The 25,962-nt window shown below is 41.7% G+C and overlaps 1 protein-coding gene across 1 annotated transcript in view; it reads left to right on the top strand.

Annotated features, from left to right (window-relative positions):
• LOC147732932 (von Willebrand factor D and EGF domain-containing protein-like) overlaps window positions 1-25,962 on the top strand; it is a 1,979,930-nt gene that overhangs the window by 77,312 nt on the left and 1,876,656 nt on the right. The window contains exons 4-5 of the mRNA XM_086955141.1: window positions 21,843-21,899; window positions 24,049-24,281. Coding sequence (XP_086811267.1) covers window positions 21,843-21,899; window positions 24,049-24,281 — 290 coding nt within the window. The remainder of the gene's footprint in view (window positions 1-21,842; window positions 21,900-24,048; window positions 24,282-25,962) is intronic.

Below are 25,962 nucleotides of genomic sequence, written 5' to 3'. Positions count from 1 at the left end.
TCCACTCCTCCTGTCCAGAGAGGCAACAAAGTGTTCCTAGCATTAGGACTTGCTCACCTAAGACACAACAACGTATAAAGTTCCTGACATGTAATGTGGCTGAGCTATCAAGACTATTAAAGTTGGAAACTGCAAATTTACTGCTAATGGCATCTGGTGTGCTCTGCCTACAAGAAACCTTGTCATTAACCCCACTAATAATTAATGGCTTCCAACGGGTCCATCAAGCACCAACGAAAAACAACATCTTTAGGAGGCCATTGGGGGGCTTTCAATCTATCTTAATCTCACCCTGAAACTAACAGTAACACAAATTCCAACTCAAGATGAGATGTTTCAAGGGCTCGCACTGAAGAAACTTAAGGCAACAGCCTCCCGAATTAGGATCCTTTTGATTAATGTCTATTTCAACAGCTCCGGTTCAGCATGAGGAAAAACGCTGAGCCAGCTAAGTAACAATCTGAATCACATTCATTGTGACAATGTGAATTACGAAATAATGCTTTTTGGGGCTTCAGCTTGCGACAACTAGCCCACGCCTCCGCTGACTGCCCACGCATAAACCCTATAACAAACAGCTGTATAAATCCTTAAGTAAACATCAACTGAAGTCCATTCAGACCATAGCTGAAAACTCTGAGCCATTACTTCAGTCTTTGAAAACCTTAAGGGGATAAGCACTGTTGACTATGTCTTTGCCTCAGGAAAGCTCGTGGAACACCTTGAGAGCTTTGAAGTACTTTCTTCACATGAGAGGGAACACCTTCCACTCCGTACAACTTTTAATCTCAGCTCTTATAAACGAAAAGGCCATAAGACAATGGGCAACTCTCTCCACGAAGAATCTGCATTCTCAACCCAGAGAATAAAATGGAGCCCAGTCCAGCATGGAAAGCCACTACTGGACAGTCCCTGCAGGCCCAAATTGTTGAAAAACTATTCACCCCTGGGCATTCATAATCAGGGGCATTGATAATTCACTGGACTCCTTAACAGGTCATGGGTGCTTTCTGTCAAAAACCTCTAACCAAAATCAATCTATTCTGATTAGCTCACTGTACATCCGTAAGCTGGCAAAGACAAGCTACAAAACCCAGAATCAACAAACCAAAGCTGCTTTGAATCAGGAACTGTGTGGTGCAAGAAAACAACATAATCAATTGGTGTTGCAGGTAAAAAATCAGCAGGGGGAAAAGGAGTGGCAATAGGTTTACTCGCTCATAAGCAAGCATAATCAGGCCAACTTATGGAGACATATCAAATACGAAACACACCAGTATAACACCAGGGGTCATGCCATCGACGAAGCTCTGTGGACCCTGCATGTAAAAAAAACTTTTCGGAGTCGAACAACTGAGTGTTTTCTCACCTGAAACTTTAGACCCAGAAGATGACATAAATGGCTGTGTCCCTAAGTACACGATCAATAACATCCAAAAAGCAACAACAAGAGCATCAGGTGTGCCAGGCCCAAATGGGCTTCCAGCCCAACTGTTTAAAGATGACCCAGTACTGTGGCCTGCAATACTTTATCTACTCTTTTCATATGTTTCAAGTCCTACCAAGTTCCCAGCTGCTGGAGAGGTTAAAAAGGGCAACAGACAGAACCCCATCAGTTACCACCTGATCACCCTATTGGACATAGAGGCAAAGATATATGCCTCAGCCATTTTAAAAGACATTGAGATATGGGCAACAAGAAATGCGGTAATGATCCTACTCCTCCACACTGGATAAAATAGTTACTCTTTCCTCCTCATCAACCAGGTGAAAGAGCCAGAAGTCAGTAGCTCTTTATGCATGCTATGTTGAGTATTCATTGGCATTCAACCTGCTTAACACTATCATATTCTGGTATTCATCAACTTTGGTGAGGTCAAGCTGTCATACTCATCGCGAATCAGGAAGATCAACACTAATCAAGGGCTAAAGCAAGGATGAGTCTTAGCTCCAATGCTGCTTAACCTATACACAGCAGATATGTCTTTGGCACTATATCATGCCCCAAAAAGTAGGAAGAACTAAGATCAGAATACCATAGTTAGGGATCCAGAGTGCCCTAAACATCCTGCACAAATATAATACGGCATTCATGATGATAGTAAATGCCTCGAAAGCAAAGGTGATATCATTTGGAAGGCCTCAAGAGAAAACAAATTGTTACTGGTCTATTGGGCCCTTAAAAATAACAGGAGCATAATCTTACAACTATCTGGGTACTTAGCTCTCACAAACGGTGGGCCCAAAATACACCCGAGCCACCAGCAAGCCCACCTCGAAAGCCCAACTTAAACCCCAATCTGAATAGTGCTCAGGGCCATCTTACCATCCCCAATCACTTATGGCAATGAGGCCTTCCCGGGACAAATTATTAAAATCATGGAAAAACTACATCTAAAAGTCTCCAAAAGAGTTTTTAGGCTGCCATATTATCTCAGGTTATCTCGGGTGAGACATGATTTTTGTCTGGAGAGCCTTAAGTGGGCCAACATGGGGGCCTTTCTAAAATACCATTATAGATGTATTTCAGCCATGCCCTGCACCTAGAAATTTGTCCTTCTGAACATATTCAAAACTGAAAATAGTCCTTGGTCCACCTATTTAATGGCCGAAGCAGCCACGGTCCGAATAGGCCTGTCTGCACTAAACACTTTATCGCTTACGTGCATTCTGAAAAAAACAGCTAAAACGCCTCTCGAAGACCGCGGACATTGAAAACATCAAGTCCACTCTACCATTAATTGCCCTGGCAGCTTCGTATGATAACGACTGCCATGGTGGCCTGCAGCCACAACCATTCCTTCACTGCACAATAGGGAAAGCCTGACTAACCTAAATTTTGGCTGCTACGATGATGGCTTTACAAATTAAAGACTGCGGTCCAAACTTCTTGCTCCTTTCCAATATTTTTAAATGCAGGCTGTGCGGCTACAAATCTGGAACTTTTACACATGTATTATGTTGCTACTCAATGCTGTTCCACTTTAGGCAGTCACTACTAAAGACAATTTTCTAATCCATGGCATAAGGTCATGTAACACTGCCATAAAATGGATTTTCAGCAGCCTGGTCCCTTCTCAACTGACAAGAAGAGTCAAATACTATGAAGTGGTACAGGACCTTCTAAAAAAATCCAACAAAGTCCAGAGATGATCGCCAACTGACAGCCTTTTCACACTATGGACAATATGCACTTCTCACAACTGAGTTTAAACAACTGTAACACCTCTCAGTTAACCATAGTACATTTTATTCACATGTCTCATCTTTGGATATCACAAGTCTGACTATGTCAGATGGCTCCGCAATGATCTACTTATTTTTATGCATTTCTCACATTGGTTTACCTGTAACAGACTATCAACAAACATATTGCCTCTAAGTTATCTATAGCAGATTTAAATCATCTTCTGATATCATACGTCCAACTATGTCAGATGGTACTACAATGACCAACTCACTTTTTTATTGTCTTTTGCATAATATGTCTTCTAATGTTTTATATTGCATGGTTTTAATTAACCATACAATAACATTTATTTTACTGGTACTCCTAAAATCCTGAGAAAGCTTGTATTTAGAAGCCTTCTGGCTCCAAAGACCAGGACAGTTCTGAAAAAAGAACCATTGAAGGTGTGTTGTGGCTGACCAAAGTTTCAGGTTGCTCCCATTCAGAGCATTTTTGCAGCAGCACATCTGTTTCAATGGGACGTCATGGAAAGGCCATTGAGCCTTGTGGATCCCTGTTCAGCTACAGCCTGCAGTCTTGTCTCCCTAGAGGAATCCAAGCTCCCAAAAAGTGACTACGTCCAGCGGTAGAAATCTTTACCAGATGAAGCTGACAAATGCATTCAGCCATCAAGAGACCGTCCTTAGACTTCAAATTTGTATTTGCCCAACTCTGAGCTTTTAAGACATGCCAGCGGCTTCACTGGGACCTTGTCCAACAGTTACCTGGCCTCATGAGACCATTTTCGGCCACAGCTTGGTTCCTTGCCCCTATGAGGATTTTGGACTTCATTTCAGAGTCCAAATCTGAAGATAAAACCTTTAATCAGGTCGAACCTGCTCATATTTTCTTAACTTAAGCCTGGCTGCACCATACCATAGCTACCATAGGTTGAGCTCAAGTTTAAATTATTGAAGCCTTTAATGGATCGAACAAGAATAGTGACATTATTGCTTTTGATTGACTACCATCCCGCCCAACTAATAAACCACTTTCTCAAAGTCACCATACAGTTCATGTAATCAATCACAATCTGCTAGGTCCTACCTTTTACGCCATCAGCTGAGCCAAAGTGATATCTATAAGTCCTATCATTTAGTGATGTGTGAGGCACTGTGGAACATTGGGATATCCATAATGCCTACCTAACCTCCAACATAATGTGACTTATAACATTTGACCATGAAAACTCAGGGGGGATGTTGCCTCAAGTCAAGGATTCTTTGAAATAAAGTTTTTAGGTATGTGATGGGGTAATTCTATAGCACTTATGAAATGCTTGAGAGCAAGAATATTTTGGTCATAGTGAGGCAGTCCAAAATATCAAGAGGGAGTAATGACCTAAGCTCAAGGCTGTGTTTTAGGGAGCATAGCAAAGGGTGATTTTTCCAACCCAAACTGTAATGTGTGCTGAGGGACACCCTTAGGAACTGGAAGCTTCCAAGTTCTGTCACCAATTAAGTTGTCTAATCCATATAATGTCAGGCATGGTCTGGTGGTGCAACAGACAAATGCATTTGCTGTAGAAAACTGTTTGACCTCTTGATCACATATTCAAACAGGTTCATCCTTTCTAGATTGACAAATCAGAACTATTGAGTTGAATAACTATAAGCACCTTTTATTTCAGTGACAAGATGTACTTCAGGCTGTACGTTGCACTTTACAAATAAACAGGTTATGTCACTGACTGCTCCCTGTTCTTGAAAAATTATCAATTTAGACCATTCCTGAAATAGACAAGGATATCATGTACAAAGGAGACATTGTCTTCATTCAGAGATGTTTAATCATATAATTTGAACAGCATTCAATTATGACTTCTTGAAAGCTTTTCATGTTCTTTCTCTTTATATTTCCTTGTGAAGTGCTTTTTCTTCTGAAAATTATATGATTTTTGCACACCGTTATCCAAGGTACGAACAAGAAAAATGTAACCATAGGCAATGCTTTACTGCATTTATGATAAGAACCTTTCCATATTACTGTGGATCTCCATCAACAAGTCCCAATTTATCAGATACAAATTTGTTGCCTGATTTGTATATGGAACAGAGCACACTTATTGTGGAACAAAACTGCTAACAAGTTACAAATAAACATTTATAAATCAACTGTATTTGTGTTTTCTGAGTATTCTATTGATGGTAAATAAGTATTTACATTGTGCATAACTGTTTACAATGGGTGCAACCTACAAATTAATGTATTATTGTTACTCACTTAGTTTTTGCTTTGGATAAAATCGTTGAAGCTAGGCTCCCCTAAAGTGTAGCACAAGTTAGTAGAAGCGTAGGGGAAATTATTTAGTGTGCTGTATTTTTGTCACAACTGCATTTTATGAATTTGTCACATGGTCCAAGTATAGTCCTGTTTTATGCTTTCCATGTGAAGTCTGATGTTAAATAATTGTATGGAAATTGAAAATTGCAATGGTGATAATGGGTACATGATAGACCTGGGCGAAGTTCAAGGAGTTCTGTGAAATTACCAAAATGCTCCATCGCACTACGCGGAGTTTTGCAAGTGGTGGAGTGTGTTAGGTCATGCTGTTTGGGATGATATTTTTGCCCCGGGTGTTTGTCCCACACTGGAAAAGCAGCACGAAAGGCACCATGTGCTGTGCAAGAGTGTGCTGCTTCTTTCTTCTGCTCAAGTAGATTTTCTACTCAAGCTGTAGGTTACTCAACACGGACGCAAAGTTTCTCAGAGCGAGCAGCCATGACCATCTGCAAGTGCCCACGTTGAGAAATCTCGCTTGGAGGTGGTCAAGCATTGGATTTTCCTCAGTCACATCCATCAACTTACCGTGTGATAGCACGAGTGAGGAAAAATCTCTGCTCCACTAAACTCCTTGTGCTCAATCGAGCGTGGAAAACTCTGCCGATTTAGCAGAGTTTAGCGGCCAAGCCTAATACATGCTTCATAATTCGGTCATACAGGAAGTGAGTGCCAGTAGTTCACCATTAACCTACACGTACTCTAGTCATGTAGCAAAACCAAACATAGCATATATACAGGGGGACAAATTCCATCCAGGCCACCTGAAAAAATAGGTAAACCCAACCAAACAAGTCAAACATCTTTTCAAAGTCAACAAACAAGACTGTCAGGGGCCACTATTTGCTGGGTAAGGATGAGTACATTGTGGAGGGGTCTAATATTGTGACAGAGACATGTCTTTCAAATGAAGCCACTCTGCTCCTCATGGACTCGGGAAAGAATGTGTTGTATCATTGTATCATTTATTGTACAATTTTTAAACCTGGCATCTTTTTGCATGTTTCTTCTGTCTTTTTGCCTTCTGACCTCCTGGTTTTGATGGTATGCTGGACGTGGTTAGTGCCACTCAGCACTTTGACACTGCTATTCAGTGTTAAAGTGCAAGTGCTCCTTCTGTAAATTGCGTTATGATTTGTTTTCGATGATTCGCATATTTGATTTATTAGTAATGCCCTAGTACAGTGCACTGTGTGTACCCTGGTCCTGTAAATCAAATGCTACTAGAGTACCTGCAGCACTGGTTGTGCCACCCACTCAAGTAGATTTTCAAAGGTGTGCACAGCTTTTACTGCCCTGAACGTCTCATTTCCTGCATATAAGTTACTCCTAATTTAGGTCCAAGGTCACCCCAATGGCAGGGTTCAGTGTATGTGAAAGGTAGGGCATATAGCAGTGTGTTTCACATGTCCTGATTCTGCATTTAGAGTGGTGGGAGGAGTTTTCACTAGCACCTGAACAGGCTGTGTCTGCTTTGCACAATGCTGTCTCCACCTCCTGTAGTGAAGCTTGACCAGGGAAGACAGAACTAGTTTCCACGGAATTCAGAGACAATCTGCCTAAAACTTCAAAGGGAAAAGAAGTAAAAATGTTGGGGCCCTGAACTTCAAAACTCATTTGGACTAGGAAACCTGCCAAGAAGAAGAACAGGAGAAGTTTTGAGGAGAAAGTACCACTTTTCTATGTGCTTTGCTGTGTTGGCCTGCAATTGCTGCTTCTGTCATGGGCATTGGAAGGACTGGATTGGACTTTCTGCAACTTATTTTCCTGAATTGCTCCAAGGGTTTGAAGTAGAACTTGACCATGTTCAAGAAATCTCAGGCACAGACATGACTTTAAGTTGACCCTGGCACAGAACATGACAATGCTGATGGTCTGTACAGGTTCTTCAGCCTTAGTGAACTCCCAAGTGGGTAGCTAGTTTTCCCTATTTCAGCTGGAGGGGGCATGTGTTTGTCCTGGCATCTTTTGACATGTTTCGCTTGTGTTTTTGCATTCTGACCTGTTTTTGATGGTATGCTGGACTTCGTTTTTGTTTGCTTAGTGTCTCTGCACATATTTACATGTGCTATGCAGTGCCAAAGTGCAAGTGCTCCTACTGAAAATTGTGTTCTCATTGGTTTTCCATAATTTACATATTTGATTTCATAGTAAGTCCCTACTACAGTGTACTGTGTGTGACCAGGACCCTGTAAATCAAAATCTACTTGTGGATCTGCAGCATTGGTTTTGACACACACCCAAGTAGCTTTTCCCAGGCATCTCAGACTTGCAACTATGGTATATGTGCACAGCTTTTACTGGCATGTTGCTCTGGTAAGTGCATCCACTTGCCACGCCCCAACCTTCCCTTTTCCTACATATAAGTCAGCCCTGGGGTAGGCCCAAATTAGCCCTATGGGCAGGGCACAGTTTATGTGAAAAGTAGGACATGTAGTTGTGTGTTTTACATGTTCTGAAATACTGTGCATGTCATTTTCCTTTATTGAAAGGCTGTCTCTCTCAAAGGTTAATATAGGAGCTGCCTTGTTATATTGTTTTTCATCTTACAAGTGTAACATTCCTTGGGGACAAGCTAGAGACATGGGGGCACATGCATCATTGTAGGAATTTGCATTTCCTAAATTGCGAAAATTAAGGAATCGCAATTTAGGAATTGCAAAATCCTATGCATCAAGAAATCCTAAAATTTTTTAGGATTTCTTAATTTTCGGAATTTGTGATTCCTTAATTGCGAATTGCAGTTAAGGAATGGCATTACATTGATTCCAATGGGCCTAGAGACCCATAAGAATCAATGCCGTTTTGCATTTCTTTGTTTTGGAATTCGCAATTTGTTGATGCATTGCAAGGGTGCAGAGGGGGGTCCAAAGGACCCCCCCTGCACCCCTGAAATGTATTTTAAAGTGCTTGTTTCACACTCACATGTCCTAAGGACATGTGTGTCTGTAACATGACACTTTCCAAAATGCATTTTTGTGCTTTTTTAAAGAATTTCGCAAATTAACACGAGGGTCAACCTCGTGTTAATTTGCACTTCCTATTTCAAAATTTGCATTTTTTTAAAAATTGATGCATTGCATTTAAGGAATCGCACAAATGCGATTCCTTAAATGCATTCACATTTTTAGGAAATGCAAAAAAAAGCGAATTTTGAAAAATTGTTTCATGCATCCCAAAAACGTATTTAGGAAGTGCAAACGGCCGAATTTACCGATTCGCACCGTTTGCACTTCCTAAATAGGTTGATGCATGTGCCCCTCGGAGTTTAGGCTCTCTGAACTCAGAAATTGATAAAACATATTTTAATAGATGTTTTAAATTGTGTTTGAAAATGCCACTTTTAGAAAGTGGCTATTTTCTGACTTATTGCAAAAAGTCTTGGTGTAGGGTAAAGTATTTTAATTTTGATGCAGGGCAGTAGCCTCGCCTCCAATGGCGCTCCGCCTGCCTAAGTGTGAGTTTTTTATCTTTGAGCTCGGTGTTAAACCATCTGTTGGCCTTGTAGGGTCGGCGAATTCTAACCCGTTTTAGGGGGGCCACTTGATCACAGGTTGCGGAGAGCCAATTATTAATAGCAGCAACCTGGGAGTTGGGAGAGGTGTCGGCTAAGTTGGGGGGTGAAGCAGAAAGGGAGGAAAAGAGTGTAGCAAGGTCCACGTGGCTCCAATTGCGTGCCCAAGTGTTACTTGGGAGAGGAAGCTTAGTGGCCATTCTTATATCAAGGGAAAAAGAGATGGTAGAGTGGTCGGACCATGGGCAAAGGGTAACTAGAGGACAGAAAATGGAAATATTACTTGACCATACCTGATTCAGGAGTTGGCCGTGAGTGTGGGTTGGGAGGTGTATATGTGAGGTGAAGTTTAGGTTACAGAGAGATTCTGTAAAGTCTTTAGACATGTGGTCTTCATGAGGCTCGGTGGGCCAAAAATTAAAATCGCCTAATGCCAGAACGGAGGAATTGTTGACCACCAGAGTGGCCAGCAGTTCCTGTATTGCGGGAATGAAGTGGGGCATAGGTTGGAGAGGGCGGTAAAAAAGTGCACATGTGAGTGGGACCACAAAGGAAGCGGATTGGGCGACTAAAAAGTTAACAGTGGTGATGGAGGGGAATGATAAAAGCTGGAACTGGAGGTCGGAGCGGGCAATTAAGGCCACTCCGCCTCCAACCTTCCCTTCAGGACGGTCAGCACGCAGAATATAGTATGAATCAGGGAGGGCCGCTAGGACGTCAGGCAGGGAGTCAGATGAGAACCAGGTTTCGGTAAGGAATAGGATATCAGGTTTGACCGTGTCTAGGAGATTGAAAAGCTCCAGTTGGTGTTTGGCAGCTGAGCGGGTGTTAAGAAGGAAGACTGATACTACAGGGGGGAGCATAGGGAAGAGAGGGGCACGGAGAGGGTCACGGGGATGACCAGTAGTGATGGGGGGTCCGGTGATACAGATTTCTGAGGGAAAGATATGGAGGGGTTAGATTTTGCAATCCCAATGGTTCTTATATGTGTGAGGCTGCTAAGCGGCCAATTACCCTGGAGTGCTAGAAGTTGTGTAAATGAATAGTTGAGGAATTGGGCATGGTGACCGGCTCCGGGCCCCGTTCGGCTGCGGACAGTCCCAGACAGGCTTGCCTTTGGCGCGACTTTGGCGTGCCGCCGGCGCGCCCACTGCGCGTGTCCGCTGCACATGTGCGTGAGCCCTGGTTTAATTAGGCCAAGCGCGAAAAGGCTGGAGCGCTGACCTGCCACTGCCCGGAAGTAGGAGAAGCAAGCCCGAGAGCCCTCCGATCAAGCGGCACACAGCCGTGTCGGACCGGGGCTAGGGACGAGGCAGGGCAAAATGACCGTATTGTAGGTAAGGAGCAACAAGTGAGATTTAAAACAGTGCCACAATTACAAGTAAAAAAACGGGGAAGAGCGCGCGTGAAGCTAGCGACAGCCCTCTGCCACCGGGTGCCAGTCGCGTCCGCTGCACTTGCGCATGAGCCCTGGTTTAAGTAGACCAAGTGCGAAAAGGCTGGAGCACTGACCTGCCACTGCCCGGAAGTAGGAGAAGCAACCCTGAGAGCCCTCCGATCAAGCGGCACACAGCCGTGTCGGACCAGCGCTAGGGGCGAGGCAGGGCAAAATGACCATGATGTAGGTAAGGAGCAACAAGTGAGATTTAAAACAGTGCCACAATTACAAGTTAAAAAACAGGGAAGTGCGCGCGCAAAGCTAGCGACAGCCCTCTGCCACCGGGTGCCTGTCACGTCCGCTGCGCGTGCACATGAGCCCTGGTTTAAGTAGGCAAAGCGCGAAAATGCTGGAGCGCTGACCTGCCACTGCCCGGAAGTATGGAGATGGATTTAAGTGAAGAATAGTGTTCGGAAGGCCTTCAAGGCTTTAAAAGGGCATCAAAAGTAGCTTCCACAGGTCAGAAGCAAGGAACCTATTAGTACTAAACTGAGGGAACATGTGTTGGAAGCTGGGGCATGCTTAGCGGCGAAGTGCTTAAACAGCTCAACTTGATATCCATTAGGTTCAGGAGTTGTCAGAAGTGGAGTAAATGCCTCTTCCATTTCCTCAGTGCAAATTCATATCTCATCAAACTGCTTTGGAAAGAGACAACTTCCTTATCAGGATAACTTCCAAAAACTCTCTAAGTCAACAAAGAAAATGGTCAAGTGCTGGCTGTGAAGATCCCTATAATATGATGCAAATATCTCTGCAAGGACATGCCACTCAATGATTAACTTTACTATTTAATCATGCACATCTCCCACATGCCTTTCTAGAAACTCCAGTTTGGCTGCTTTGTTCCAACAGTTATATATCCTGTTCTGAGATGCCATCTATAACTTTTTAGCCCATCTATCAAACATTGTTTTAATGCATCAAAGTGAGTTCTAGGATGCTTTGGTTACATGATAATCCATACCCAATATATACATTTACAATTGACTAACAATGCCTCTTGGAGTTCAAAAGCTTCCTTATATTCCCTACTTAAGCCTGGAGATATAACTCATTGCACATACATTTATTACTTGTTTGGAAGCCTCACATGGTTGAGCGATAAGTACAATGATCCCACATTATAATAAAAGTATAAGTCAATCACCTTATGGAGGAAACTGGTGACAGAGGCTGCTGTAGAAACCCTAGCATTGAGTCTCCAAAAACCTATCTTGCCTATGAGGATACCCTAATACAAGTTCTGGAAGGGAGTTATCTGAACTATCCTGTGAAAGATAGGGACTTCACATATAAGGTGTATCTCAGTCAGTGCCACAAATAATCAGTACATTTGAGAAAAGAAGTATTGTTTACCTAATCCTGGGAAAATGGTAGTGGCTTGTGAGGGGTGGATGATGATTGCACAATGGACAAAAAAGTGAAATTGTATGCTGATATGTATTATATGCCTAGGCTATGCCTGCCCAACGCCCAGTCCATTAAAGACCTTTATGACAAGCAAGGTAGGCCGGCCCTGTAGGAGAACAATCCAAATTATGTCCAGTAATGAGGCTGAGATAGGGGGTAGGATGTACACATTCATACATATCATTGCAAGTCTCTCCTGTGACAAAGAGACCAACCCATACCAGCTGTGATTATCCCACAAAAGCCTGTTTTTTATTTTGTTTCCTTAGAAGAGCTATTGCTCTTGACTCCAACATGCAGCCACCATGATGGACAATAGCAAAACTTTAGCTGCCCCAATAGTCATACTGTCTACCCAGAAACTGTGTTTCCCAGAGAGAAAGATTGCTAAGGGAACACCATTTAGCTGCATTCTGAACATGTCACCTGTTAAACCTGTTAATCTTAGCATTCAGTATGGTAGGATTCCATTGAAGGACATGTAACAGGGCAGTTCCAACTTGACATTTCCACATGACATTTAATAGATAGGTGTTAAAGGGCCTGCTGAGCAAAAAGTAGATCAGTTCGCCTGCACTAAAAAAATGCCAATACCAAAAGACTGTAAGCTACAATCAGGAATTAAACCCAACTCAATGCCCACTCTACCTTCCCTTTAAAGAAGCATATGTTGCATTTACCCACATAAAGAGAACAGCTCATTGCGGGACAGGAGAACAGCTTAGAACACAATAAGACAAGAATATGGAGTCAAACTCAAAGGAAGGGGGCATCAGCAAAAATTAATAAATGAATGGGGCTGTTTGGAGTTTCCAGAGTCCTGGTGAATGCTGTCTCCTAGACAATACACAAGGTAGAATAGGCTTTTAGTGTAGATGTCCTTAGTCTCAAACAACTGAAAAGGAAGAACAATAGAGATTGCAGAGCTGGTTACAGTAAGTGAAGCTTTTACTCATGAACACACACATTTTCTCATGGTAAGTGCCCAAGATGGCCTTAAGGCACTGCACTTTGAGTAGACCTTATGTCTGAGCGATCTCCTGGACAGTCCAACCCAGGGACCATTTGCACGTTGTTCCTGATAACGGGGTCTCATGGGTGACAAGTCCTACTCCCCTATCTTCCCTCCCAGGGCTACGGCCTAGTGTGTAAGTCTCTCTCCTGCCTCCATTCTGATGCAGGCCCTATCACTATGTGAGCTCATTTCCTTGCAGCTTCTGTTGTATTAAAAAAAGTAGGAAATATAGAGAAACATGGCTTTCAGCCATGAAGGGTCGAGCTGCATATAATCACTGTCCTTTGTCCTTGTTTGTCTCATGAAAAGATGTTTTGTTGTGTTTGTACCAGTATTGTGTAGTCTGGAAACAACAAAACATATGAGGATTTCAATAGTATTTATCTTTTGATTTAGACAGTCTTCAGGACCTCTTCTTTTTCATTACACTTAAGAAGTCAGTTGGGGTGGGGCACTGGAAGATGGATTCTATGTCAGGGACCTATGTCCCTGTTTAAAAATTAAGCAACAATATCAGGTTCACCCTGAGCACTCAAGAGCCAAAGTCAGGACTTCAGGAGTAATTATGGGTGGTGGTCATCAGCTCCCTCAAGGAACCACACTAGATACAAATTTCCACAACTCTTTTGTATCTCCAACATGCTATTTCAGTGACAGAGGGTGTCTCCACTAGCCATTTAACTGTGGTCTTGAATTATTTCACTTTATTTTTGAAAGTGTATATGTGTATGTTTCTCTCTGTGACGCTGTCAGCTGTGTTATGTAGATATTCTGCAATAGGGTGGCCTCTCCTTAGACCGTGCCAGCCTACTATAACCCAGTGTTGGAAAATGATTTCAGTATAACTTCTGCAAAAAATAAGTCTCACTAGAAGTATCAAAGGTCTGAGAAACTGCATTTTGAGTTACTGGAGGATTGTAGTTGTCAAATCTGCCCAGATATTTTTTGATTGGGAAGGAGGTCCACCTGGTCTTTCACCAGGCATTGAAGAAATGTGTTAAACCAAGTTTAAGAAGCCAGTTTAAGGTTGTTTGTAGAGTCACTGCACAACACCTCTCCAGATGCCACAAGAACACTCCATGGACTCCAGTAAACATGATGAGGGCTCAGCAGCTAGGCCAAGGTCCAGAGTGGTTGGCAGAATCACTGAAGAGATGGAAGAATGCGTAGAGGTCTGTTAACACTCTGCTCACCTTTAACTTGCAAATCATTTCATGCAGGTGATGTTCCTTAGCCGGAGGGAGGCTCCTAGGACTTCAGAAAGAGACACAGTGATACACCTGATGCTCCAATGCAGAAGATACTGTATTTCAATTTTGTGATGTGTGTCACATATCTGTAACTTAATCACCAAAAAGTTATGGGAGGAATGCTTTCAAATAGCCTAACCACTGGCAATCACTCAGGTAGCATTCCAATCCATCATTTTCCAGCCGCTCCTCCACTCTAGACAAAGTCACACCTTATGCAAATCAGTACTGACCCTGCTTCTCATGCAAACAGTTCATCCTTAACTCCTCAGTAAGGACCCCGTCAGAAGAAAATGTAAGCAACTCCAGTCTGGTTAAGGCCTTGTTAGGCCTTATTCGTGAGTAAACAGTTAGATCCTAAGGCCTGGTGCTCAAGGGACACAGCAAGTCTGGGCATGTCCTTGGCCACTTAGAGTGCCCACACAAATCAGAGTAAGGGAAGGTGGATTTGGCTTATAAAGAGAATTTCAGGCCAAACCCTCAACCATCATGCCCGCATAGTAGAGAGAGAAAACCCTTTAAGGCAGCCAAAAGCATGGCTACAGCACACATCCTACTGTGGTGTGCATAAGTGTTTCTATATTACAAACCCTTAGTTGAGAGTCAACATGTTTCTGTCCCCTAATTTTTGTCCCTATCCTGTTCCAGGATATTCATCAGAACTGTTCCCACCCAATTTATATGTTAACTCAACTCATTAAGGTTTCGTGTCTCAAATTCTGCGTCGATGAAAAAGGGAAAAGTTGTAAAGAAATAAATGCACCTGCATTAGAGAGTACACATTCTTTTCATATGGTCCTCAATCATTTGAAGGAAAGAATTAAATGAAACCTCTTTGTTTGAACCCAATACTACACACCTTTCTTTTTGAGGTACAGGTAACATCTGATGCTTGGAATGTAACTCAATTTTGTGTAAGTCACTTATCATCACTACAAACAATACACACCATACAAAAAATGCTTAACATGATCAACATGGTGTGGTCTGAGAGTGAAGAATTGAGCTCACTTACAGATTCACTGGTGCAGTTGTTATATTCCAACTGCCTTCATGTATATTTTGGCAAAGATCATCTTCAATGCTAGATACTGTCAGTTTACGGACCTCATAATTACCACATGGACAGTGCCCCAAATAAATTGGAAGAGACAATAGGATTTGTTTTTACTCCTGACTCTTTCAAATACTTAAGTGCCAGTGAGGTATATTCTCACTCCCTTGCCCTTTTTACATGAACAATTAGATTTTGGGAGGCTTGTTTCTTCCATATTCAAGGTAGACCAATGTTTGTCAATAACATTTCAAAAGTCCAAGGGCACAATCCTCATGATTGTTTTTCATATCTGTAAATTCACAGTATCTACCACTGAACTGTATCCGGACCCAAAATATCATTTGAAACAATTGACACTTTTTTATGGAGTTTTATATAGTGCAAACTTAGCCAGTATCGGGTATCTGAGCGCTTTACATAGCACCAGTTGTGTTACATGTGGACACACATTCATTTTTTTTAGGCACTGGGAGATAAAGTGATTTACCTAGAATCACAGGATGTTCAACCTCATTGCCAAGACTCAAACCCAGCCATTAGGCCAACCCCTCTCCCCTCTCTTGCCAAAGGTAAAAACAAAAAAGTCATTTTACATGATTACAAGCCCATGTAATTTGCAATATATGGGCATGATATGGATAGGAGTAACTCTTGAAATTTTGTATAGCGTGATCAAGCAGAATTACCTAAATATTTTGCGAGGTTACACATAATTATGAAGAAAAGGTAAATTCTGCATTTAGTGCTATTTCTAAGCACACAAATTCCCCCTTGGGTCAAAATGGGTGCTAGAGTTCCTTCTTCACTAAGAAATAGCTCTAAATGCAACAGAACACAAAAAGCTGCTTGCTAAATGTGCTCTTGGGGTAAGATTTTCAGCCTTAGCACTATTTTCTTAGCACAAAATGCCCTCTCGTACACAATATGGGCACAAGAATGCTTTTTGCCTTAAGAAATAGCACTAAATGTGCTCTTGGGATATGATTTTCCCCCAGCTTGCTCCCAGCATTTATCACAATTTATTTAGCACAGAATGCACCCTAGTGTCCAAAATTAAGACATAGAGCTAAATGCAGTAGAACACAAATAGCAATCACAAGCGGTCAATCGACCTCGCTAAACATGTTCTTGCAGTTGGATTTTTACCCCCCAAATTACAAGAATTACTCAAGCAGTAGTAATCTTTGATGCAGAATTAACAAAATTACTCTGGCATAGTTGAAATTTCGCCCAAGCCTGGGCCTGATTTCAAATTAAGCCAAACAATATTTCACAACATCGGTACATTATTACAAAAGGTAGGTTAACAATTAAATACATATCAAACTATAAAGAGGAACATCACACTGATATGGACCTGAAATGGACTGTTATTGAAAAGGTACACAGCAGTGACACACATATTCAATTTATAGATTTGAACAAATCTGAATGATTAGACTTATAATGCATAAATGTTGAGTAAATAATGAAAAAGAAAAGAGTTGGATATAGCTTCTATGAACACCCCAATTTTGTGGACTGTTGCTGCTGGTTTTTAAACTCTGCCACTGGGATACTGGTGTCCACCCTTCAGTGTCTGGGTGGGGGCCCCTAAAGCAAAGTAAAAATGGGCTAATCACCAATTGTGATATGTAAACTTTTAATCAAGCCATGGTACATGGTGCAGGAAACACACCCATAGCATGAACGTAAAATTTCACTTGTGGACCAAGTCACTATTGTGACATCCACTAGGTTGACAACAACTCTAACATGGCTTTAGTCCGACATGTATGTCCAGTCGCTGCAGATTTTTCACATGCAGATCTATTGGAGAACCCCTTTTCACCAAGAGAGAAACCTAATTTTAAATATTAAGTAACTCATTCATGAGCATGCCTTGCAGCCTCCAAGGCAGGGAACCCTGCATTAAAAAGTGTAACACTTAACAATTTAAGCTTATTGTCTTCCTGCAATGAAGAGCCACCAACAATATTTTCCTTGTATAGATGCTGTGACATTTTCTTTGAGGAAAGCTGAAATGCAAATAGAGGGCTGTTTTTGTAACTCTGGCTTAAACCAACATCATCCATTAAACCACTGTTTTTTATATTTATTAAAAATCCTAACCCCTGGTGGAGTTGGATTTTGATAAATGCACAAAAAAAGAAACTTTTGGAAAGTTAGATATTTCCTGTCTCAAGTCGCAGTCTGCTAGTTAGCATTAGCATGCCTTGACTGGCCCCTTAGGAGGAACACTGGCTTGGTTGGGCCTTTTTGCAGGATGACCTGGGTGTGACAAATGTGACTCCTTTCATCTCAGAAAGGGACTTTTGGGTGGGTCCAGGAACTTCATTACTGCGAGGGGGAACAGGGTGAGGCCTATACGTTCATAGAGTAGCGTAAAGTGTGAGCTGAGAAAGAAGCAGTTTTTCATCCCACTGTAGACTTTAGAAATTCGGATTCAACTCACAGGGAGAGGGAAGCTGGTTCCACAACTAGCTTGGTGTGTAAAGGTAGGAGGAAGGCTGTTACCCTACACAAAACCCTGGGTGGAACACAAGCTGCCCACAAGTTGAAAAAGATTCTGCCATATTGTTTTATTCTGAGAATTATGCAAGATAGTTTGAAGTAAGGCAAACACAATGTGCTGCAAAAGAGGGTAAAGATTGCCCTAAGAATCTTTTTACTAATTTGTGAGGGCCAGAAGGTCTGGTTATGCTGACACCTTATCCAGGAATAAGAAGTAAACTCCAATGGTCAATTGTCTGACCTCTTACAGGGATTCAACAAGCAGCAAGGGGGCATTTTTCTGGAATCTCCAGTTGACTAGTGGCAAACTTTACATTGTCTGGAGAACCAAGTCTAACTACACAAGGCTATCTGTATAAGGGGAAACCTCAGTGGGCAAGAAAGTCAGGTTCCCCCTGTAGTATCTTTTTTACAGCTCGAAATAATGCTTCTGTGAATTCATGAGATTTATGTCCCACTGGAGGATTTTTACCTGCACAAAAGAGACTAAGGGCATGATTTATGCTTTGGCAAATAGTACAGCATCCATCAGGGTGGCAGAGAACATTACCTTCACCACCCTGACAGACTACCGTCTGCCAAAATTAGAGAAGTCCACCGGCATAGTGATCATCTCAGTGCCATAAAAGGAGCCACTGTCATGTGGATTCCCTTCAAGGAACAACAAGTTTGATAGATGGCCACTCTCAATTATGACAGCTGTTCACGATACTTTTAATTTCTTTTGTTTTTACTAAACAATCTGACAAAGTAAGAGTTTGCTTTGGAAAAAGAAAAAGAAAACTAATGACCCCCAATCCATGGTACTTTTCTCCGAAGATGTAAGGTGCCATTATATTTTTTGTTCCTCAACACCAGGTACAGTAATGGACAAAAAAATCACAGTACACTATCCCCCCTAAATAGGGTAGATAGTGCCATGCCCTTCCTTCAATGATCCTTTTTCCATCCAGCTGTCAGAGGATTCTTTCCATCGACTGAGCCACAAAGAGCTCTGTTGATGGAAAGCTGTCTCTAAATGAGGTGGGCGCATCGAGACAAACTTTTAAGCCAAATATGGGAAATGTATCAGACCAATCACGGGACTTAGGCAGGCAGGAAATGTAAATGTTCATGTTCAAAATGATTCCAGCCAAAAACCAACAGCTGCAATGCGATATAATCCCATGGCTATTCAACTTCGAGAGGACTTTGTTCGGTTCAGCCTTCAAACTTGCTCTGCTGAATCATTTCTACTACCATGACTATGGAGCTGATAACGATATCGTTTGGAAACTGTTCTGAACAAATTGGTCTCAAACTCATTTCTGAACTAATCGGGTCCTGTGAGTCCAGACTGTTGTATTTCTATCTAGGACCCTAATTCGATATTCCCGATTCCTGCCCTTATGTGGTTATAACTAATAATATCCTTTTTAAAGGCATAAGAATCATATCCATATCCATATTCAGTAATAGCCCATGCAGTCCAAAACACAGCACGGCTACTCCCATAGACTCCTAGAAAGCACAATGCGTTCTTTAAACAAACCAAGCCTCCAGTAGCCCGGGAAAACCCCCTGCTCTTGTTTTGATTTGCACAAGAACTCCTAGAGTCCAGAAAGAACTGTTAGTTCTTAGTGACGTCTTATGTCCAACCTTACGTCAAACCCGGCACCTTTCATGTATAAATATACCACCGTTGCCTTAAGCAAACACACGGTGGTTGGGAGCAGAGCAACGTTCTACTTGCCCAGGAGCTCAGCTGTTATGAGAGCCGACGGAGACCGCCCCTCACCTTGACGCACTGAGAGAGACGCTGTCTTTTTCTACAGCCGAGAAAATCCAGCTCCAGTGTTCCCAAGTCACCCTCGCGGGTTGCTGGGAGATTGAGTCCTGAGAAGCGAGATACAAGACCTCCTTCATTCTATACCCAAGGTACGGAGCTGACTAAAACCTTAGAGAGAATTCTTGATTCCGATACTTGGCAAAACTTAACTTAACTTAAAACTGCAACTTACTTACTCCTTCCCACGTATTAGGCTTAGGTCAGGTACACTGGGGTAGGCGTATCTTAGAAGCACCAGTTGAGTTCGTTAGTCAATGTTTTTTTGTATGTATATATTTTATCCATTTTAAAGTATCATGTGGCTAAGAAACCATATGAATGCTTTTACAGTATTATTTCATAATACTACTTTTACTGTACGCACTTTACTTTACAATAAGTATTGTAATTGTGCCAATTCATTTCTCTTGCATGAGAAAGAAGACTGCTCAATAAAATAACACCTTTTATTGAAAACGCCTGTCTCTCTATTTCTCTGCAATCTGGTGGAACTAAGCATGCACGACTGACTGAGTGAAGTAGCTGTCTATTGTTTCACACGACTCTGGAGATACACTCTTTATTCTGGGGGAGCAAAGTTGTCATGTTATATGGTTGTCAGAAGCTAATCCCTTCTTGTCTAAATCAGGACGGTTAACCCTTTCCTGAACATTCGAGAAAGTTTCTAGTGACCTCTGAGCTAGCTGGCAAAACGAATTAAGTCTAACATAGTCAGTAGAGACCTAGATGACCTCAGTCCTACGTCTACACTGAAGTTTATGTTATTCCAATGCGCAGAGCCCATTAGGAATAAAGGAACTACACTACAAGATGACCGATTACAATGCTTCTCAACATCGTTCGGCGGCACTCTCATTGACTTAAATGGGAGCCTGTGTTCCGAACGCGAACCCAGTATCCTATTGAAAAAAGGGGTGGTTGGGGAAAACTTTACACCCTGTGGTGGGCATCCCATTGTGCCTGCCACATTGTGCATGGTTGGGAAGATGAGCCCTTGGGTACGCCCTCAGGCCCCATTTGTCTGCCTCTGGATGAACGGGGGCCCGCAACAGGCCCCCAAAGACAGATTCTGACAGCAGTTTCATGTTGGGCAGACCGAATCAGAACAGCTGTCTGATTCAGTCATCTTAATTGCTCGTCCGTAAACTGTCTCCATTGAGCTGTACGAATCGGCTGTGAAAGACTCTGGCTGCCCAAATGCCTTTCAGAACAGATTCGGACTGTTTGAGCGGTTTCCGGGTATTGGAATCGGTCGTTGGGAAATGTGTACGATTCGTTTGGAAAAAAGGGTTCCGAATCAGATTCTGCAAAACCGAATCCTAATCGGACCCTTTCTGAAAAACATCGGCCCCTATGTTAGAAGGTAAAATCTTTGAGTGGCTTGGCCTACTAGGCTTAGCAGGCTCCGGTGGATCACAGCCGGCCTCAGCTGGTGCCTAGGTCATTGTCAATTGCACTATTTGGGGAAATGTGAGGAGATGTACTACTGGCAATGTCTGTGAATTCCTCAAAGTCATACATTTATTTATTTATTTATTATTTATTATCATGCATATATCTACTGGTGTAAATATATTACTTTTCTTTGTGAATAGGGCCCATCAACAACAGTACGTGCACTTTGATTATGGAATCTGAGTAATGATTTTTTTTAGGTGTACCTCACGTTCTTCCACCACATTCACCCCCCCTGCGACGAGTTGCCCACCGTCGCTCTTCTGTCATAAGACTTGTAGAAATGCAGCAATGTACTGTACTTAATTTAGAATTTCCTCTTTCCATGACAAGAGCGTGTATGCATCAAGTATTCGGTTGTACAATATTCCGCTATAAATTAGCATAATGCCTCCAGGATCTTTTGAAGAACACAGTTTGTTGTTTGAGTTTCTCCATGGTAAATTGTATTGATATTACTTTTACTTTCATACCTTTTACGATTCACATTGGCTTTCGGTAAATATAGTGCACCAATAAAAGGATGAAATGGAAGCTTAAAAATAGAAGCTTAAGTGCCCAATTTTCATGTTTACTTTTTCCATTCTTGCCTCTTTCGCAAGAGCAGCATATTATTATTTAAGGAATGGAAGAGATGAAATGACAAAAGATAGTGGCTAAGAGAGATGTCTATTGGTTCAACAACGTCATCGCCTAAGTGTTAAGAGCTGATTTTTTTTATTGTATCAGCTTTCGGGTTAAAACAATTAGCGCTCCAGATACAGTTAAGCACTGTTGAAGAAATTTGTTTGTGAGAGAGTGGAGTTTTTTAATGCAGTATTTAACAAGACCCATTTGTCTCATCTTTTATAGAGTCAAAAATAAAATCCTGCCATTATGGAGAAAAGGAAGAAAAGGGGAGTTGCCAAGGTGAATAACTTATACCGATCAAAAGAAATTATATTGTGAAAACTCTTGAGTAATGTACCTGTATGCTTTAGAGCATTCCAAAATACATGCACACACAAAGCAGCACAACATGCACACATAAATCCTGCTGACCGTCGAAATGTATTTTGTGACAGCAATGCATTGTTGAGAATGGTGGACATTGTCACGTCTCACTCATTCTACTTTTCAGACACGTACATCAACACAAGGGTGGAGAGAAGAGGGTGTCTTTCCTAATCCTTTGCTATAGAGCAGGGGAATGCATGGAAATGCCTGAGGACATTTGTTGACTTGAGTAAGGAAGGTTGTGAAGAAATAATGTATGAGGGGTGTGAGTGATAAGATTGTGGAATTTGAATGCCCGCTGGCTGGACTCCCGTGTCTGTACCGGAATAGAAAGGGAGAGACTGAGGTGGAGAGGAGAACAGCAAAGGAGAGAAATTCCTTATTCATTGATATATTTTCCAAGCCACACATTTTACAATTGAACACATTTAAAATCTTGCATTAATCTGCAGAAAAATCATTTTCTAATAAAATGCTAGAAAGGAAATTAGCATGTCCCAAATCATATATGCAGATCTCTTAGAAGCATCACACTTCTGATTACTAAAATTTACGTAAATTCCTTTGTGGAAATTATACAAAATGTCAAAAAAGTATGCAAAATGTTGAATTATGGAAGATTTAAGTCCAGAACCTCGCATCCAAGATAGAAGTAAACAGGAATTAAACAACAAAAAAACACATTTGTGTGATGCTATGAACATCTGGTTCAGTAGAATTCTTTGCATGCTCCTTTGATAGAAGATAACGTGTTGTTACCAAATGGAATAATTTCACCTATTACCTATTACAATTGTGACGTAAAATGCCGCAATTATACTTTCCTAAAGGAAAATTCGCTGGGTCTTACCTATCACAAATAATGAGGGAGGCTTGGCGGATTTTTAACCACTTGAGGCTTAGCCTCACCTGGGTCACAGCCGCTCACTACACTCTACAAGTGTATTGCATATTCAACAGTTAAATAACGGGATATCAAAATTCAAGGGGTTCTGAATGACAAGGAGAGTAAAGCTTGAGTTGCATATGATGTCTCTCAGAACTCAGAGATGATTATGCTACGCATGGCTCCCACAAATTCTCTCAATCTCTGTGATCAGCAGAGTGATGGGGTAGAGAAGTCATGGAAAAGCCATCCACAACAAATTCACAACCACTGAAATATGCTGCGAACACGAAACATAGATTATACCTGGCATCCTGCACAACTGTCCTTCTCTTCCCTTAACCACTGAGACGAAAAGGACCTATCTTCCCGGCATCCTGCATTTCCCTCCCCTTATCTTCTCCCAAGTAATCAAGAAATACAATGCCCGATGTCCTGCCACCTAATCACACCGCCCCCAGCTCCGCCCTCCCCTCTCTTGTCCATTCATAATTAAGAAAAAAAACTCTGATGTGCTGCTTATCCACTACCAAGACAATATGCTCTTTCCTCCCAAAATGTCTTGGATTGACAGTGGCTTTAAGAGAGCTGTAGCCTCATGGCCTGGAATTCGCCTGTCTGGACAAAGTTCTCTGCACACTCACAGTTAACAGAGTGCAGGGCAGCTAGAAGAGACTGAGAGCTAAAAATGCTATCCTACCTGCTTCTCGTCAGTGGGGATGTGAGGGAGAAAAAAACATGTGGGTGAGACAGGAGACCACCAGCCACATTTCTGCCACATTCCATGGGCCTTTGGACATCCTGGTGAAGAGAGAAAAAAGAGAAGGCAAAGGCTTCCAGGGGCGATGTAAGAGTAGTAAAAACAACTAATACAGCAGAAGTGAATACCTTGATTTAGTATCTAGCATTGATGTTACAGTCTTTCCAGAAACGTCCTTCATAAATTATTTTTGTTACGACATGAAAGAACTGCTTACTCTGTTGGTGATTTACAATTCTAGTGGTTTCCTCAAGTTTTTTAAAATTGCTTGATATCAAACATTAAGGGAGAGTAATTTTGAATGTAAACATAAGCAGCTGATTTTGCTGTGTACTTTTTCGTTTTTTGACAGTATATTTTTGTCTGTTGAGCATGCCCTTGGTCTTTAATAGTTGCCCCTTCTTTGATATTTTCAGGGCAGCTACCAGCCCCGCCTCTAAAACCTGCAATCACCCCTGAGTTAATGGGCAACAATGTGCATTTAAAATGCAGTTACAGCCAGTTCCCTCCTGGTGCATCTGTTGGATATCTGGTGGTCTGGTCACGGCTTTCAATATTCAACAAGAAAGAGCCGATACACCGTGAAACAACGCTGCAGACATTCTCCCTCCTGGAGATGGATGGTGTTAATTTCAGATTGGGAGATACGGTAATGCTTTCCTGAACCCAATAAGTAAGGTCAGACATTGTGCTGGATCAAATCTCTGTGCAGCACATTCTGTTGTTTACATTAACTTCTGTCTCACTTATCTGTATTTTTCTCAGATATAAAAAGTACTCAAGTAAACAATATGTTTCTAGAATTATGTGCGTTGTCGATAGTAACTCGGAACACACACAAAGGTTCAAAATGTTCGTGTAAAAACAGTCTGATGTCTTTAACAAGTTAATTGAAGTCTAAACTAGGTATTTTGAGTTCACAGAGTTAGTGGCTCCATTCTGTAATACTTATTGAAAAACAAATTAAGATTGACTTCTTTTTGGGTCAGTTTGTTCTGCAGGGTAGTTTATAACTACTAAACAATTGTGATGCTGTAGTCAGCAAGCATAGCTCGGGAAATTACTTTTTATATGTTTAGATTTGGACACACCTACTGAAAACAGTATGGAGCCTCAGGCCTACCAGACAGGTGCGTTTTCACAAGGCAAGGTTGTACATGTAAGTGCAGCTGAAATTGGCACATGACTCATACCTCTCAAATTTTCAGGGTAGCTTATAGGATGAAGAAAAAGCCTCAATGGCATGACCATGCATTTACCTCTCTATTTGACTAAGTGATATTGCAGGAAGTGACATCACATAACCTCAGCAATTGGACCTTATATGGTTGTGCCATTGATTCTACTAGAGCCATCTAATTATAAGATGTAGGGTTTGAGAAAAGTGCACTAGGGAAGACCAGAAATCCTCACCCATGTCTGACGATAAGGAACAAAACAGAAATTGGAAAAGTTAAGTGGTCTCTTTTTGTTAAGGAATTGTCTTATTGGGATATTTTAGCAACTTTTTGTGTGTGTTGCCCCAGTGTCCAGGAACGAAGATCCCTTACCAAAGCAATGTCTTTAGCAAAAACAATATTGGAGCTGGAAGTATGTTTGGCCTCATTACTCAACAGAAGTTTTGAGCAGAGATAGTGCATTTAAACGTAATACACAGAAAAATATGACTGCATGTCTTTACTTTGGGAACACAAATAAACTGTTATCATGAAGGTGCAGAAATCCCTTGTAGGAAAGTCATTCCCTTTGCCATGATCACCCGCATTTTCTGATTTTTACTTATGGTCATTCACTCTGAAAGTACCCTGGCATCTGCTAACCAGGCCCAGGCCGGTGCTATGTCCTTAAAAGGTTCATGGTAATTGGTGTAATTGCAATTGACTAAGAAAATATACTCGTAAGTACCAAGTGTATGGTAGGGCATGTAGGTTTAGAAAGCCCAGTGGACTTAATATATTTAGGAGTGCATTGCTGTGGTGTCGTTTTAAAGCCAGCCTTGCCTTGCAGGTTGGCTTTAAAATAAAACTGGCCAAATTTGACTTTAAAATTAAAAGTGTGGAAGCGAGTCTGAAATACAAGGGATAATTAATGATAGGAAAGACAGACACAACCACAGAATTTGTCAGCTCAGAATATGGTACATTTATTAGCCACAACAAATACAATTTAACGTGCAACACGGTGACAGTCAGCATAGAAGCTAGAATGTCCAAAGATTTATTGTGTTTGGTATACTTTATAGACTCAAACCACAGGACCACCCATATGACACATGACAATAGAAGTATTATACGTAGCACAGTCCACCATGATTCCCACAGCCAATGGGC

Source organism: Lissotriton vulgaris, chromosome 2_1 (genome assembly GCF_964263255.1).
Source record: "Lissotriton vulgaris chromosome 2_1, aLisVul1.2, whole genome shotgun sequence".
Taxonomy (NCBI): Eukaryota; Metazoa; Chordata; class Amphibia; order Caudata; family Salamandridae; genus Lissotriton; species Lissotriton vulgaris.
Note: the sequence above shows the minus strand (reverse complement) of the source record. Positions and strands in the feature narration are given on the sequence as shown.